Source organism: Parambassis ranga, chromosome 21 (assembly GCF_900634625.1).
Source record: "Parambassis ranga chromosome 21, fParRan2.1, whole genome shotgun sequence".
NCBI lineage: Eukaryota > Metazoa > Chordata > Actinopteri > Ambassidae > Parambassis > Parambassis ranga.
The window spans coordinates 17,566,605-17,583,585 of record NC_041041.1 but is presented as its reverse complement, the minus strand read 5'-3'; the positions used below and the strand labels follow the sequence as shown (position 1 = coordinate 17,583,585).

Below are 16,981 nucleotides of genomic sequence, written 5' to 3'. Positions count from 1 at the left end.
TGTTCAAATAATGCACAGAATTCCACTCGTTCTTATTGTAGCAGACTTCTAGTAAACACTACATGTTTATTGGATATTTAAACACGTTAGACTGAAAAAGTGATTGTGTTACTGTGAATAAAAGATTTACAATGATGGCGACAAAGAGAATGATTGAGAGAGAGGGAGAGGGAGAGGCTGGGGCAGCTTGCCAGGGCACAGATGAGCTCATTGTTGAAACAGGGATTTCCACATTTCCATGTCTGTGTGCCCCATGCCATGACACACAACTCCAAAACAAGAGAGGGGAGGGGAGGCAAAGGGGGCGCACACACTAGAAACCACACATGCAGCATACTTTGGCCTAAAGAAAACAACCATTTAGCCCAGCACGTCAGTAAGAACGCACAATTTAAACTACGGGCCCAGCTGATCTGTATCATAGTTTAATTGTTGTTCCTTTATTGTTCAGTCTCACACACACACACACACACACACAGTCCATCACAGGCAGCACACAAGAGCCTTCACACATATTTTAAAAACCCAGCCAGGCGTGTATAGTGAATGGGATGACAGACACACAACTGGCATACAAGGAAACACACACACACACACACACACACACACACCTCTCTACTGTCAATAGGGCTTGGCCTGCATGGTTTCCATAGCAACCTCGCCCCGCCCTTTCGCTTGCAGGGGAGGTGTTTTGAAAGTTCACAGCATGTTCGTGCGTGCGGCAGAAACACAGGAGGGCGTGGAGGCCAAACCAACTTCAAGAAGTGTAACAGCTCTCCTTCACTTCTCAGCGGGAGCAGTAGCAGACAGTCTCTGAAGCTACCCAACTACTTAAGGTGAAACCCCCCCATTAAAGCGGGACTTTCGACCACCTGTGAGCCATGGAAGAAGACGCGTCCCACGCCGAGGCCAGCAGCATCTCAGGCAGCATCCACACCGTCCCGCAGCAGCTGCAGCCCGACACGGACATCCTCATACCGAGCTTCAGCCCGTCGTCCGCCCCGTCCTCCCCGACCCCGACCAGTACCCTCTCCCGACTGGGCTTTAAAAGCCCCACCAGCCCGTCCGCGGTGGCGCCGGGTAGCCCCGTCGACCGCGGCCAGGTGAGCGCCATCACGGTGGTGGCGCTGCTGGACAAGCTGGTGAACATGCTGGAGGCGGTGCAGGACAACCAGCAGCGGATGGAGCAGCGGCAGGCCGAGCTGGAGGGAGCCGTGCGCGTCGTCCAGGGTGACGTGACCCGCCTGTCCAAGACCCACATCAGCACCTCCAACAGCGTCAACAAGCTGGTGGAGCGCTCACGCAAAGTTAGCGGGCACCTGAAGGATGTGAAGGAGCGCCTGGACAAACAGGGGGTTCAGGTGAAGAAGCTGGAGGCGAACCACAACCACCTGCTGAAGAGGAACCACTTCAAAGTGCTCATCTTCCAGGTGAGGGAACACTGAGGGCAAACATCTCAAACACAGGCCTTATTGTACTATGAACTTAAATGATGTGATCACAGTTGTGTAACATTTCAGGGATGATGATATTTCAAGTATTTCATACTTGTGACTATATTAGTGAACTAGGAATTATGGGAAATGCAGGATCCAACTTTAAATGTTGAACTTTTAGAGCAGTCTGTCCCTTTAAGCTCGATGAACTCTGTCTGAGGATAGTGTGTGTGTGTGTGTGTGTGTTTCAGTCAGTGATATTTGCATTCATATTTGACTGCAGTTGCGTTGTGCTTGGTTGTGTGCACACCTTATTGTGTGCCTGGTCGGCACTGACACGTGATAAGTAAACAATCCACATTTCTCACTTGTTGAACAGCAAGTTGCAACAAACACAGACTGTACAAATTAAAGATTGTGTAGAGTACGGTCTGGTCACTTCTGAGGTAAGCTCTTAACAAAAGATGCATGTTGTTCCTGTGTGTGTGTATGTGTGTGTGTGTGTGTCTGTGTGTGAGAGAGAGACAGAGAAAAGAAGGGTGTGTCTGGGAATGGAGCTACAGAGGATAATAGAGGAAGCCTCAGACACTGACTGACTAGATCTGTTTACACCCCCACAGTCATCATTTAGACAGACAGTTTTTGGATGGATTTCTAACCTCAATTGCCATATCACACCTGCAATAGTCAAAAAAAAAGCCATTGGCACAGAAAATTGACATTGGATAATTAGACTAATCTTTATACAAACCTTACCTCAAAACTTTTTCCATTTACTTAAAAACAGACCAGTGATGATTCATGCATTTCCATTTAACAAAACAAAAAAAGATAAATGATGCAGGCGTCCCTTTTATTTACTCTGCATGAGTGTGTGCGTGGGTATATCTGAGCATGTGCATACAAGTGTGTGTGCCCAGGTAGTAAAAAGGGGGGCCATTGTTGACACAGCTAGAGCCACCGAGAGCTCTTAACTGCCGTTGTTATCTGGTTTCCCAGGTACTGAGGCTGTGTTGTTCAAATGCAACAGGTGCCAAGACCTTACCCTGTACAAGCTGTGTGTGTGTGTGTATGGGTGCGGGTGATCGATTTGACTGAATCCTTGTGTCGCTAGAAGCGAGTGACGTGTTGCCCCTTTCAGTGACTTGGACGACATTATATAGCATTATGATAGCATGCAGCAGCTGTGAGGTGATGTGCTGCTTAGGAGCATTCCTGACTTCTGATTTGTGAGTGGAACATTTGCAGATAAGTGCAGAGAGACCAGGTATGACCTTAAGGGCATGGGTGTGTGTAAACGTGTGTGTGCGCGCACAACTCTTCCTCGTCCTGGGTCAGGTGGATGTAGTTACAGCCCTGAAAAATGGGACTCACTATACCCGAGGGTGGGGGGGGGCTGGTAATGAAAGACCTAAGTGCAGCCCTTGTTCCTTGTCCTGTGTTTACTCTTCTCTGCGTCCATCACTTTCTGCCTCACCTAATCCCTGTTTTGCAGTATCAGTATTGTGTCTTAATTTTCTCTCCCAGGTGCCCTGCTCTAATTTTCCCGTTTTCCTGTCTGGTCACTCTCTCCCTCTGATTCTACCTTCCTTTTTTTTTTTAAACAATTTCCAACTTTGATGCAAGCACTTATCTTTCTCTTTGGTCAAGCCACCTGTCGTGATTCCCTGAAACCTCACAGAAGCACACTACGCTGCACGGCTCACACTCCCCTTTGATAACACACACGGTTTGCCGCACGCCGGACAGCCAAAACCCTGTATCTGCTGTCCGTGGGGCCTTTCTCCCCGCCCAACAAAATTGATCCAAAAACACTCCTTGTACATGCCAGCTGAGGTGGAAAACACTAGAGGGGCTTGCGGGTAAACGCCCACTGTTGCACAGAGCAGGGGTCCATGTACCAGCTCCATGCAGGCTTTGGCTACGGTCGGTCAGAACTGACAGTGCTGTCTGTCGCTCCACTGCATTCCTGTGCATAACAAGGACTAATGAGGACTTAATTACTGCTGCTTGGGCTTTGTTTGTTTGTTTTTGTGCACCAGTGCTTTTCCTGTCTCCGAATGGCCCTCCCCTCTGCAGGCCTTCACACACACACACACACACAAGCAAAAAAAAAGACATGTAATTCCCTGCCGTCTGAGATTCCACTGTGTACAGTGTTGAGACAGTTTTGTTTGGAGACATAAAACATTGGACTGCATCAATTTTCTGTTTCATTATTTCATTTCAAAGGCTCATTACCTGAAGGTTTTAAAAGATCAACAATCACACTGGAGGTCTTGTCTGTATGTGGATCTGCATGTGATCCTACATACAGCATATTTAAAATGTAATTTCCTGAGAACGGAAGTCATTTGTGTCTGCGGGGATCGTAATATTTCCATCTGTGTTTATTTCTGTGCAGAACAAAAGACCACAATGTCAAAATTGAATTTGTAACACAGTGAGGGGTTTATTCCTTGTGTCACTTTGCAAAGTGCGGGCCTGAGTTTAGCTGAGGGGACACTTGTGCGGCTGCTTTCCTGGTGGGATGAGAAGAGGATGTAGGGTGATTGTCTGGGTTTTTTTTTTTTTGGATCCCTAATCGCAGAGAGGCAGGGAGCGAACTCACACACACACACACACACACACTGTCACAGTCACACACTATCAAGGAACATTCATATCACTTTTCAGGGAAAGAGAAATATGCTCCCCAGCCAAAGTAAACACAATGACTGGAGCTCGTACTGTGGGACTGAAATCTCACTCAGTTCTAGATTTATAGTGTCTCATATTAAGATGTAATGTGAAATAATTGGAAACTTATCAGGTAGTGTAACAGCTTCTCCATCTATCATTCGCAGCTGAAGATGCCTGAAAAGGGTTTTGAGTGATTGCTTTAACATCAGTCTTCGTCATTTTGTTTGCTTTGCTGCTGATCGTCGTGGAGTTTTTGTAGCAACACTTGACCAAAGGTTGTGACTTAATCTTAGCTTTCAGCAGCAGGAAGTGAGGGCTGTTTTTCTTACATACACTGTTCATGCTCTAAGATGGAGGACAAACTGGTAAGGCTGTTCCCAGCCTCGCCCAGCCTAAGTAAGTTCTTACCTTTTACAGTAGTTTTAATAACACAAAGCTCGTGCAGTGGTTATCTTTTTGTATTTCATCTTGTGGAATGAAATCCTAAAACTGAACAATGATGCATCAACATGAGAGAGATATCACTTATTATCTTTCCTAATAGGATGTATTCAGGGTTAATTAGACATTTGAGTGTAACTGAACTGCACATATTCTTCTTCTGTTATACAACCAGATCCGTCTGCACAGGTTGGAGCAGGCGGCTGGCTGCAGGCTACAGCTGAGATTTGTTGTATCTCCCACTTCGAGGTGATATATTACACCAGTGCATAGCTGACAGCAGTTCTAGCTGTTTCCATGCATTCAGACGTGCTGGCTCTATGTGTTACCAGGCTTTAGCCTCTGCAGGTGTTAGGTAAAGGTGTGGCTACAGTAAGTTAGCATTATTACACACAGCAATAGGGAAGCAAATCACAAAGTCTTGCAGCATAATTGGTGCAATTTCAATCCTTCACAATAGCAGGTTAATGCTTACCAGCTAGCTGTGGACCCAGTAGATGGGCTTGATGTAGACCTGGGAGTGGTGTTTGTGTCTAGTATAGAAAATCATACAACAACCAAACTGCATGATAATCTTCTGGAAAACCTATGCAATGTCTGCTTTCCATGCAAATCAGGCCTGAGAGCTTAGAGAGCAGGGCTCTCTGCTAGGCTAAAAACAAACTAGGGACAGTCCTCATTTTGCTTCCCAGAGGTCTGGCTTAATGACATATTTCCAAAGCTAGACAGTCTTACAATGAATCACCCCGGTACTATTAACTTTTCATCAATGGTGGAGTAGTGCATTGACTCTGTGCTGGACTTAGAAAAGGGCAGTAACTTTACATTTTAGACTGGCCATTATAAGACTTTTGTTTTCTAGCATTATACTTGTGTAATAGGCAAAATATGGGTGTGGAGGGTTTGGAGTTTACGTTTCAAACTAGAGTGAGATTATTCAAGCTGATTAATCATTAACAAAATAACATACGTCCGTGCCATCCTGCTTAAGAGTCCAAATGGGATATCTAGTAGCTGCAAAGGTTTTAAAGGGAACATTAAGGTAGACAAGAGGTGACTTCCACGCACTTCTAATTTTGAGAAAAGCGCTGCTGGATGCAAGAATCTAAAGAGCCAAAGTGGCCTCTGTGATTATAGTCTTAAATGGGTGCGCAGCCTTTAAGGCATGCTCTCCAAATGAACAATGAAGTTTGTTTACAGCGTGGATTCTCGCTTTGTTATCATTCTTATTTTCCCTTTGGGGTTCATTCCTCAGATAATCCTCAGACAAGGAAGGAAAAATGTTGGAACAGGGAGGGAGAGATAAAAATAGAAAGGCAGAGAAAAGACAAAGTGAAGAATATATTGCATTTGTCAACTTGTGATATTAGGTTAGAAGTTTGTGTAAGAAATTATACAGATGTTTGTGCGGTTCTACAGAATGCGTGAGGCTGGGGAGGTATTAAGTGTTCGCTGTTCTGGTAGATGTGACATTCAGGTTTGGCAAGTTTCCTCAACTGTACTGCTCGACCGCACATTCCTGTGGTAAAATGCCAGTTTTAACAACACAGGAAAGTGATGATAATGTTAAGAGAGTGTTCAAAAACAGACTGATAGTATGAGATCGGGGATTCAGCCTGATTATTAGAGGTGTTTTATATCATTTTTTTACCTGGCACATTTTTGTGTGGGTGCAATACAACAAAGCTGTTATATAGCTGCCAGCATATCCCATGATGCAGTGTGTTTTGGAACTGCCAAAAGGACATATTTAACATGTTTTTGGTTATACAACAGGTTCGTTTGCACAGTTTTTTTCACTCCTTTACTTATTATTGCTGTTGAACTGTCTGTTGTCTTTCACACCCAGGGCAGTCTGATGCAAGTGATAACCAAAAGGAGGAAAACCAGCAATGTTGGCAGTGTTGCTGCTGGATTTCTGCCAAAAAAGGTCAATGGGATCTGAGCAAACTAAACCAAAATATATCTTTTTTTACTTTTTTATGCCATTTTTAGACTCCTTCTACAGTACATGTTAACTGCTCAACTTTTCCAACCCATCCATGGCAGGAAGACGCTAACAATTGCCATTTTGGTTCTCACTATACTTCTTTCTCTTCTTATATAGGAAACATGAAAACACCACAACGTCACTATGAACTCTCCTAGCCTTTGACCTCCATCTGTGGTAAACATTTTGACAATTGTAGATAGTCCTTATCTGCACAGCCCCTTATCAAACAATGGCTCCGATATGCACAGTATGGGATTGTGCCGAGGCCCTGTGTAAAGGAGGATTTAAAGAAAAAAAAGGAGGATTAACATAGACGTGGAGCAGCCTCAGAACTGGAGAAACTAGAGCTGTAAATGTGCAGGAATGTTATGGTGACGCTGCTAAGACATTCTTCATATCATTCATCACTGAGCTGGATGAGCTGTGAAAGTTTAACCATGTTATGTAGTTGATGTAGTTTATGTAGAGGAAGTACACTGACAAGTGACAAGGGTCTCACAGGTCCAGTCCCCCATGGGAGTTTTTTTTTATAATGAATACCATGCCAAGTGTGGAATTAATTAGGAGAAATGGACAGCATATATCATAGCATGTGAAACACATCATCATCCAAAGTGCTGGCCTCTAAATTATGGGTTGTGTAAGCAGGTTTCCTCAGACGATCTGCATTATAGTTTTGTGTCATCGGGGCTAATGGTAGCCTCTTTAAGGTTGCTGTTCTACCAGCACGTCAGCGTGACATTGCGACTGAATCGGTTATTGTGTTGTGTGATTACACAAGATCGCATGGCCGGTAAACATGCCGTGTTTTCTTTTGGTGAGGCACATATGGGAGGGGTTGAGAACGAGAAAAAATGCCCCAACTTGTTATGCAAAGAATCATTGGAGTTAAGCCAAGAGCTTTGATTCAGAATTGGCATGAAGTTGCTGATGAGATTTTTATGATACTTGTGTGACATTTTACATGGATCGGTCCTAACGTGTCCTAGTTTTCTGTGTTCATTAGTGCATGTTCCTGTACAGTACATTCAGAGTTTATCATGTTTTCTAGTAACCCATCCCATGACAAAGAGCAGAATTCAGTTCCCTTTTCCTTCCTTCCTGTGTCCACAGATGGCTCTTCACTGGGTTGGGGGTGGAGGGGGTGTAATGTTATATAACAAGCTGGATAGGGTGAAATGTAAGACAACTCTCTGCACTGTGATTAGAGGGATGTGCTGTAATCAAAACATATGCAAATGTGCACAATCACTTAAGTTTCAGGTTGACATAGGACTGACATTGTTCACTGCAGTATGAAGGACAGTGTTCTCAATGGGTTAAATTATAGATAAACAAAGAAATGTAGGGGAAAATTGCACTTTCTATATAATATTGCTTGGATTTAAATAGCAAGGGTGTGCACACATTGACTTCTGTGTGTGCGGTGATCTGTGCAGTCCCCCGGAGGCACCTGACTCACTGTGCCAACACACCTGTACCAACCAGGCTAGGGTAGGATTTAAGAAAACCTCCATTTGTCATCAGAAGGACCCAGCACTAGTCTACCTTACGACAGTTTTAAGGTTCATATGGGTACATGAGTATCATTACGGCTTGCGTGCATGTCTGTGTGTCTTTATTTATGAGACATTTTAACAGCCTTCTTATTTGGACATATGTAAGTATGCTCAGAGTTTACGTAAAGCTTGTGATGATTGATGTTTTGGGAGACGTGAATAGAGACTGAGTGCACACACAGTTCCCATGACACATAATAAGGTGTCAGATTTTATGACAACGTTGGCACTTTATAGAATAGGGGTGATGAGCATTACCATTATCAATGGAAACTACATTCTTAACATGTGTGACCAATAAGGTATATTATATGATAACAGGCATATATTAGTGTTTAAATTGATCATGAAGTTGCCACAACAACGCTAAGTCCCATGCCCACAGCTCTGCGTGAGTCATGAGTAGACACAGGAAAGTGTTGTTTCTTATATTCAGAGTGAAACAAAACAAAGAGAACAGATGTAAAAGAGACGGTGCAGGGTATCATTACACACATGGCATAAACAGACACAGACAACGTAATGTGAGGCCTGCCATGAGCTCTTTCACTCCGGTGCCCCGCCCTGATCTCTCTGTTTGAGTCTAGGAGACTCAGAGAGCTGACTTACATAAGCTCCGGCTTAGTAACACCTTACAGGGCTTGCAATTAGATGGCAATTCTACCATGCTACTGTTAAATGAGATCTTGAACTGCATTACATAACACACATCTTTGAAGTGCGTGCCCTTTAACATACAGTAAACTGCCTGTCGCACTAAATTAACTTTGTTTTTTGGTGCGCTCCAAATGTATTTGTATTTTTCTTTCATCTTGCTCTTAATCAGTGTGTTTTTTTTCAACAATAGTGAGTGTCCTACATGGCTGCACACAAATATATGCTGGCACACAGACATACACACACTGTATCACATTCTCAATGGCTAATAAGTGCTTGTTTAGAGGGTACTTTAATTAACAAGGTTCCCAGGAGAAAAGTGATAGAATGTAAGGTCCACACACAAACAGAAAGAGAGAGAGAGAGGGCAGACCTTGGTCAAATGGTATTTAGGAACATTTTGTTTATTGTAACTTGCTTGCCAAGATGGCTGAGGGTTAAACTCAGGACAAGCCAATTTCGCACTGTGTTGCCAAATCTTGGGGCAGCAGAAGGCTAAAAATAAACACTGGGGACTTTTAATTACTAGAAGTGGTGTTCAATTAAAATTGATAAATGAAGCATTCAGTCTGTTCAAAGCTTGAAAACTTTCAAAAAACTGTTTTTAATACAGCATGCATAGTACACTTAGTCATAGGTGGGCTCAGTTCTCAGTCATTTGCTGTTTGAGTTTCAGTTGCTGCCTCCCACACACTTCAGTACCCACACTGATTATACCAAACATGTTTGAGCCAAATCAAAAAGTCTATGGCGTGCCCAGACTGGAACCGAGGTGTTAGGATTGAATCTTTAGAAACCTTAGCAGCACCAAAGCAATCAGAGAAGATTAGTCTTTTATTATCAGGGAATGCTCCACTGGGGGTCAGGTGAGGCCATGTTGGCTTTGATTTTCTAATCATGACTGGTCAGATGTAGGTGGATGCTTAACCCTTAAAGCTGTGTCACTATTCTCACTGTTTAAAGCTTCTATCTGAAGCATGCACACAGAAAAGGGAGATAAGCCTGAAGCAATATCTTCCTAGAGGCGGATTTTATTGCATTTTCTTCAGTAACGTCTGATGTGTTTAATGCAAAATCTGTCACCTGCAGAGTTCCTGAATTTCTGTTTGAGTCTGTATGAACATGTTCACTCTCTGTGGGTGTGGCACAGAGTCCAACCAGCAGCAAAATAGGGCATTCAGATAGAGAACCATAGGGAGCTTCAGAGAACAAACCTGAATGGGCGGATTACGGTTAAACCAAATGAGAGGTAGCGGTAACCAGAGCTGTTCCCCAAGGTGCTGCCTTTTGTCTTTTTGGATTTTAAGTTACAAACCTGTGGTGCATCATGACTCCAACTCTTTTTTAGGATAAAAACCATACCTCTAGTGGTTGTTGGTAGTAAATAAAAACACACTATCTGGTCATATTTACAGAAGACAAATTTAAAGTTGAAACCCAGGAACAAGCCTATTTTTTGTCGCTATTGTTCTCCCATCATTGTCTTCTGTGTACATCCCTGTTCTTAAGGTTAATATTGTTCCTTTAAAAAACACACTGGCAGATTTATTACTGCTGACTGGGAGATGCCACACATGCTTGGCACACACCTGCACTTTGAATCAAGCCTGCTCGTCTGAGATCAAGGCAGGAGAAGATCATGTGTCTGCAACATGGCTTAAAAGCAGAGGGGTTTTTGCATGGCTGTCCATTTCTTGACAGCAGTGTACAGTATGTACTATGATTATTTAGTGCTGTAGACACAGTCTGAGTGTTGCCTCATTGGTTGGTTATATAATCAGCAGGATTCTTACACACAGTATTTTAGTCAATTTTAGAAAACTACTGCCTATTCTGTGTTCTAAAATACAACTTAGAACGCTTAAATTAACATGGCTGCTCCTTTGGCACATTTCACCTCAAATTCCAGAATGAGGCAAAATGTTGCCATGCTGAGACCTGCAGCTTGTGAAAGGAGACCAGGATATTCTGCAATGCAGTCCAACATATTTTATGAAAAATTGCAATATTGTGCCCATGTATCTCATTTTCCAAAATAAAGTCCTGTGGTTGTCCGTTGAAAAGGGTGAGAGTGCTTACACAGCCTTGGATTGGTGCTAAAGTTGACATTTTACGGACTACTATCATTCCATACGCACCATTGCTGATACGTAACATGCAGTGAAGAGGCATTACTCTTCTAGAACATCTGGTTGGCCCAGTCCTTAAGTATGTAATGACACCCCAACAAAGATGTATTGCACAGTCCTTCAACAACCTAAGACATCCTGTTGCTTTAAGTATTGCCAGGATGTCATATAAGCTGCCATGCATTCTTTAAGACGCAGTCATGCTTCAATGCAGACTGAAGAAACAACCGGTGCTGAAAATGTATGTTCCTCCAACATGTCCACCGATTTAGGCGGCTTAATTATTGATTTGTGGCTGCACATCACAGATTCAAACACCAAAGTTCACATATTCATAGGAAGGCACTCGGTTGCTCTGTGGAGATCTGATGTCATTTTAATGAAGCCTATAATGGAATTGTTCGGCCAACACACAGGCATGGCATGTGAACTGTGAAACATCAAGAGCTACATTGAGTCAAATTCACTGGTGATACCTTAAGCTGTCACAGGGAAGGTTTGTTTATGAGCATTTCAGATGTGTAGTGGAGTATGTCAACTACTGAAGCTGCACCTTCATTCTCCACTCGCTCCTGGGTGTGAAAGGATAGGGGCAATGGTGGGTGGGAACCTCAACTCATAAATCCCCAAGTGAAGGAGAACATTGTGTGTGTATGTGTGTGTGCCCGCATGTGTGATTGTGCACTTAGAAAGAAAGACAATACAAAAACATAGAGAAGAAGAGAAAGTTGAACTCTGGATGTTGAAGCTTTTATCTGTTCTCCATCTGAGTCTGCTTACGGTGATCATTTTGTTTATAGATGAGTGTGTTTGACTCCTGCATAGAAACAGGTGGAATTCCTCACGTCTTAAGGAGAAAATCATGGCATGCAGAGACCTGTTTCTCTCTGACTCTCAGCAGGAACACACAAGCCAACATGTCAGAGTGTATTAAACAAGCCCAAGAAGTATAGATCCATGTGTTTTAGATGGGTTATGTGTGAACTGAAAGCCTAAAGCTGACCATAACCAGCTCAAAACAGATCACTGCCATTCTGAATTTATGTTCTATTATACTAAGTACACCTGGAACCCCTGATCCATATGTGCACAGTGAATAGACGTCTACAGGATTGTAGTTGCAGAAATTATAACATCTCTTTTCTCCTTTTTGTTTCCCATTAGGAAGACAATGAGATCCCCTCCAGTGTAATGGTCAAAGACTCCCTCAAGACCCCACCGCCAAGCCAGTACGATGCAGAATCCACCCGGCCCAATCCATCAGTTACAGGCTCGGTTGATGGCATACGTACCCAAGAGGAGGGTCTCCAGACCATCAGTCTGTCCTCAGATGAGGATGATGATCTTGCAGTGCACCATGAGGAATTGGAGATGCTGGAAGGCGAGGCTGGGGTTGGCACCTCCCGTACATTTGAGAGAAGGGCTGACCGTTTCAAGCGCTCCAGCCTGAAGAAGGTCGATAGCCTCAAAAAGGTCTTCTCACGTCAGAGCATCGAGAAAAAGATGAACCAGATCACCACGAAGATCGTGCCACCAGAAAAGCGTGAGAAAATCAAGAAGAGCCTAACCCCTAACCATCCCAAGAGCCCAACTGCCAAGTCCTCCTCTTTCAAGGTTTCTCCCATGACCTTTAATGTCAAGAAGGTCCGAGATGGGGAGGTTCCCTCACAAGACGTGGGCTCACCTGAGGAAGGAGCCCATGTGGAGATTCCTCCTCTAGGGAACATGGATGGTGAGATCTCCTTGGAAGAGGCGCACACCTCAGAGTGTTTGGTAGAGGAGAGTCCGGAGATGCTCGACCCCTCTACCCCAGACAGCATGAAGGCAGAGCTGGCAATAAATGGGAAATCAACGAGCACTGAGTGCGAGATAAATGGTGATCATTGTGCTGGCCTGGCAGTGCCTGAGCTGGATGAAGATGTTGGCGAGGATGAAGAAGAAGAAGAAGAAGAAGAAGAAGTAGAGGAAGAGGAACAAGAGAAAAAAGAGAAACACAAAAGCCCTGTTGAGACAGAAGCAGGCGCCCAGATTCCTGCTGCATCGATCGCTGTGGAGCAAGTGTCTTAAAATGTATTCAATTCTATGCCTCAGTTCTAGTTTCTCAGTTTCTTCCTCAAGTTTCTGCATTTACTGAACACCAGCAGGCACAATCATCCCTCCACTTTAAATGGTTTTGTGTGATCATCACTAGCATATCCTCGGCTTCCTACGGTGTCTATCCTTAAACCTTTTCTACCACACTTCCTTTGACTATCACCAGCACATGAATGCGATGTCCAAAAACCCTGCGGTCAAGTTGTTTAAAGCAGGCAACATTGCAGAAACACACCAATAACTCACTGTCATCAGCTGGTGGCCCCCCTAAACTTCAATAGGTGCACATCTCCGGGGCGCTGGACCAACTATCTCCCTCCTGCTGTGTTTGTCTGGCCCTCCCTTCCTTACTGACAAACAGCTTCTTTTGTTCTTTGTTTCTTGTTTTTTTTTCTGGGTGAAAAATAGTAAATCTTTGGCAACAGTGGTGCTGCCCACAGCCTGTTGAAGCACTGTGTTGCCAGGTTGTGAAAGAGTTGGAATGGGCATTTTTACTGAAAAAAAAAAAAGATCCTGGGGTGTTTTTAACTAACAGCTGCTTTTAGTAGTTTTTTGTCCTCTGTTCTTTGCCTCCCGTTGTGTAAGATCTAGCTTCCTCCTGGAGCATCATCTAGTAAATGTAATAGTAATATATGATCTCCAATGTTTGACCTTTGCATTGTAGAAAAATACATATGATTATTAGGTAACATGTTTGATTTCAGTCATACCGATGCAGGGCCTTCTTCCTATGTTTCACTCCACTTGCTAGTTATTTGCAGCCTAAACACAAAAGTACAAAAGTAATTATATGCCATGGCTGTGTGTGCTTATTCAGTAAATGTCTGTGAATTTGTTTTTGATTTGCTATATGAAAACATGTGGGTGGTTTATTAAGCCGTACTTTCTTTTCCCAAGGCATCCATTGCTTACATAGTGAAATGTTTACTCAGTTTTTATATGTTTAACACTATGTTAGAAAATTTTCATGGCGCCATCAGTAAAGCCCATCTGCCTTGATGCATGCAAAAACATACTCCTACAGTGCTTGCTACCATGCACAAGCTGGTATGGTATGCGCTGCTTGAAGGGATGATTCCTGTTTTTTTGTAGATAAGAGAGATTTTTTTTCCTTTTTCTTATGAATTCTTTGCAGCTACTCTTCATAGGGTGTGTGGCAGAGGTTTGATGCCAACTACGCTGAAAATGAGAACGTTCGAAGGACGTGAAGTGCTTAAAAGTCTCTCATAAAGTGACCTTCCTCTTGTTGCTCATTGTTAGAACTTTACCAGCCTCCCTTTGCAGTCTGTCTGATGCCACAATTTCCTAAAAATAATTTAGCAACTGATACCAGGTGCCAAGGATCCAGACACTAGAGAGGTCACAGGAGTGGATAAAGGCAGAGGACAGCATTCCTAGGTTTTGACGGATGACTCCCGCACAGTTCATTTTTCATGTTCGTGGCCTCCTTGTTGAGACGGTGGAAAGGGAGGAAGAGCCACAGGTGTTCAGCCCCTGTAGAGGCTCCTGAGTGTGAGCACAAAGTAGAAGGAGGGGGGCAAGTCTGTGTTGGGAAGTTGTTGGAAAGGATGATAAAGTTGCCTTTGGTTTGGGCATATGTGCATCTTGGCAGGAAGGCATTTGATTTGTGAGAGTCTGCATTGCATTAGACCACGGGAAGGGGAATAGGTTTTAGTGGATACACATACCAAGAGCTATCACACCAGGATTGCAGGGAAAACTGTGTTTTTGTTTTGTTTTCACTATAGCCCTCATCCATTACATTCTTTCTAAGCAAACCCAAAACTACTTGTATATTACTAAACTATGCACACAAAAAAACTGCACGAGACAGGACTTGTATTTACATCTGAGTGCCAACATAAGAGTATAACATCAGCAGTGCCAACAAATGGTGCCATTACACCATTACTCTGGTACACAATACATTATTATTATTTTACAAATGTACAGGTTTTACAGTCACTTATGAGAAATTATCATGGGAAATATATTATAACTAAGAGGCCATATATAATGTTTAAGATAATAGAGAAATAGCTGAAAACAAAAAATGCTCCTTCAGTGCATTATTATAGGGAGAATTTAGTATGCTAAAATATGCAGTTATTGAAAATACTTCTGCGAATATAATCTGACAAATGCCAAAAAAAGCAAATTCAATTGGAGATTATAAACTAAAAGTACCCCATGTTTAATTATAGTGCTGTATGTATTATTACTATCAGTCAAAAAAACACAGAGGCGTGTTCAGCTGTCTGTGCACTGCCATCACTGCAGCTGTCTCACATTTAAGAGTGTTTTTAAGGCAGAAAGAATTTTGAGAAATAGTTCATCATGCTCACAGGTTTTTGTGTGGAAGTAAAAAGTGGAGGATTCTGACCTTTTTCTTTCACTTAAAACCAAAGTTTGACATGTACAGTCAGGGTCTGGCAAACATGAGAAATGCAACACGTGTGATGGAACAGAAAACATACCAGCTTTTAATATAAGAGACGGATGAAAAGATAGATGTTTCATTTTAAACTTCCTATTACTTGTGTTATTACCTAATGTTGCTTCTCATCTTCCTTATATAAATCACCCCACTGAAAAAGGATTGACACACTAGGCTTATGTGTATGACTTGTTTTCTGCTTTTTAATGCAGTTAGTGTTCGTTGGTGATATCTCTGTCTGTTAACGTTAAAGACAAATAAATATATGTACATGTGTATTTGTCTGTTTTTATTTGTTTTGAGATCACGCTGTTAAATTTGGATGATAGTTATGTGGACTATTATTTGCTAAAGAAACAGCACACACCTTGATAAAACCTAAGAAGTGTCCTTTGCAGCAGAAGATCCCCTGCCATTTGTACTCCTCTACTCCTCTGGATGCATCCCTTAAACATGCAGGTATTTCTTTTTAAACTTTAGTATACAAAAGAAACAATAAAGATTTTATAAAACTAAATTGTGTTCTTCTGATCTGTGTTTGTAGATGTCAAAGTAAAAGGAGCTGATGATACACATAAATTGTAACAATCCTAAGGTTTTGACTCACATTTGATGCCGAGAAAACTTGTTTTTACCGTCCTTTAGGCCATTGCTAGTTTAGGACTAATGTGTCATAGTGTAGTAATCTGGTAAACACAATAGTAGGTGACAGGGCAGCAGCACTAGTCTCAGAGAAAGGAGTGTTTCGGTTGCTCAAGACCTATTCACATAGCACAATAAGTGGATTTAGATACAAGCCAATTCACCGGACGTCACAACCTGAAAATATTAGTAAGCTTGTGGTATGTAATTACACTTGCAGAAAAAAATGTCAGGTCTAGCTTTGAGATTTGTCAGGTGTATCATGTTCATCTTGGGTATAGTGGCAGGAAACTCATGCAAGGATAATGCAGTTTGCATGGCTGTATGCTGAAGATATGCAAGTAGAAAATCATCTTACACTTTCTACTAGTTTTTATGTAATCTATCACCCAGAGAAGATTTACTGCTTGTATCACGCTCAAGTGCTAACGTAACGTGCCAGGTGGGTTCGTAGCACGTATGGGTGCGTGACCTCGTACATCTCGCGAGAAAACAGGTGCTGCGCTGGGAGCAAAACACAAGCGCTTGAGTATTCGACGTGCTTCTCAAGTGTTATCAACAAAAAAAATTAAAAATATGACATGTGAAAGACGTTAGTATTACTCTATCCTGGTGCATTACAAATACTAGATAGGCTACTCTAATTGTAAATGTTAAAGTTCTCAATAGCCCATTTCCTGCAGATGGTGTGAGGTAAGCTTTTTTCCATCAGGTCACACAATGTCTGTTCTGTAACACATTTGTAGTGTCCGTAAATGTAAATGAAACAACTTTCAGTTTTTGTTTTCTCAACTTCTATGAGTGAGCCGTGGTGTGTTGTGATGGTGTCTGTCTCCCTCTAATGGCCGTTCTTATGCTGTCACTTTATGCTTCTTTCGTTACCATTCATCGACGTGCTGTCAGTACTCTGA

At 42.6% G+C, this 16,981-nt stretch overlaps 1 protein-coding gene across 1 annotated transcript; it reads left to right on the top strand.

Annotated features, from left to right (window-relative positions):
- Window positions 1–710: 710 nt before the first annotated feature.
- On the top strand, window positions 711–15,706 carry cavin2a (caveolae associated protein 2a). Its single transcript, XM_028393683.1, has 2 exons — window positions 711–1,430; window positions 12,062–15,706. Exons 1-2 carry the CDS (start codon window positions 882–884, stop codon window positions 12,962–12,964), a joined length of 1,452 nt encoding a protein of 483 aa, XP_028249484.1. The 5' UTR covers window positions 711–881; the 3' UTR covers window positions 12,965–15,706.
- The last annotated feature ends 1,275 nt before the right edge of the window (window positions 15,707–16,981 follow it).

Bases quoted from the DNA above. Each gene is read 5' to 3' on its own strand.
- cavin2a (XM_028393683.1), top strand. From the start codon at position 882: ATGGAAGAAGACGCGTCCCACGCCGAGGCCAGCAGCATCTCAGGCAGC. The intron at 1,431-12,061 runs GTGAGGGAACAC...GTTTCCCATTAG, and splicing joins TCAAAGTGCTCATCTTCCAG to GAAGACAATGAGATCCCCTC.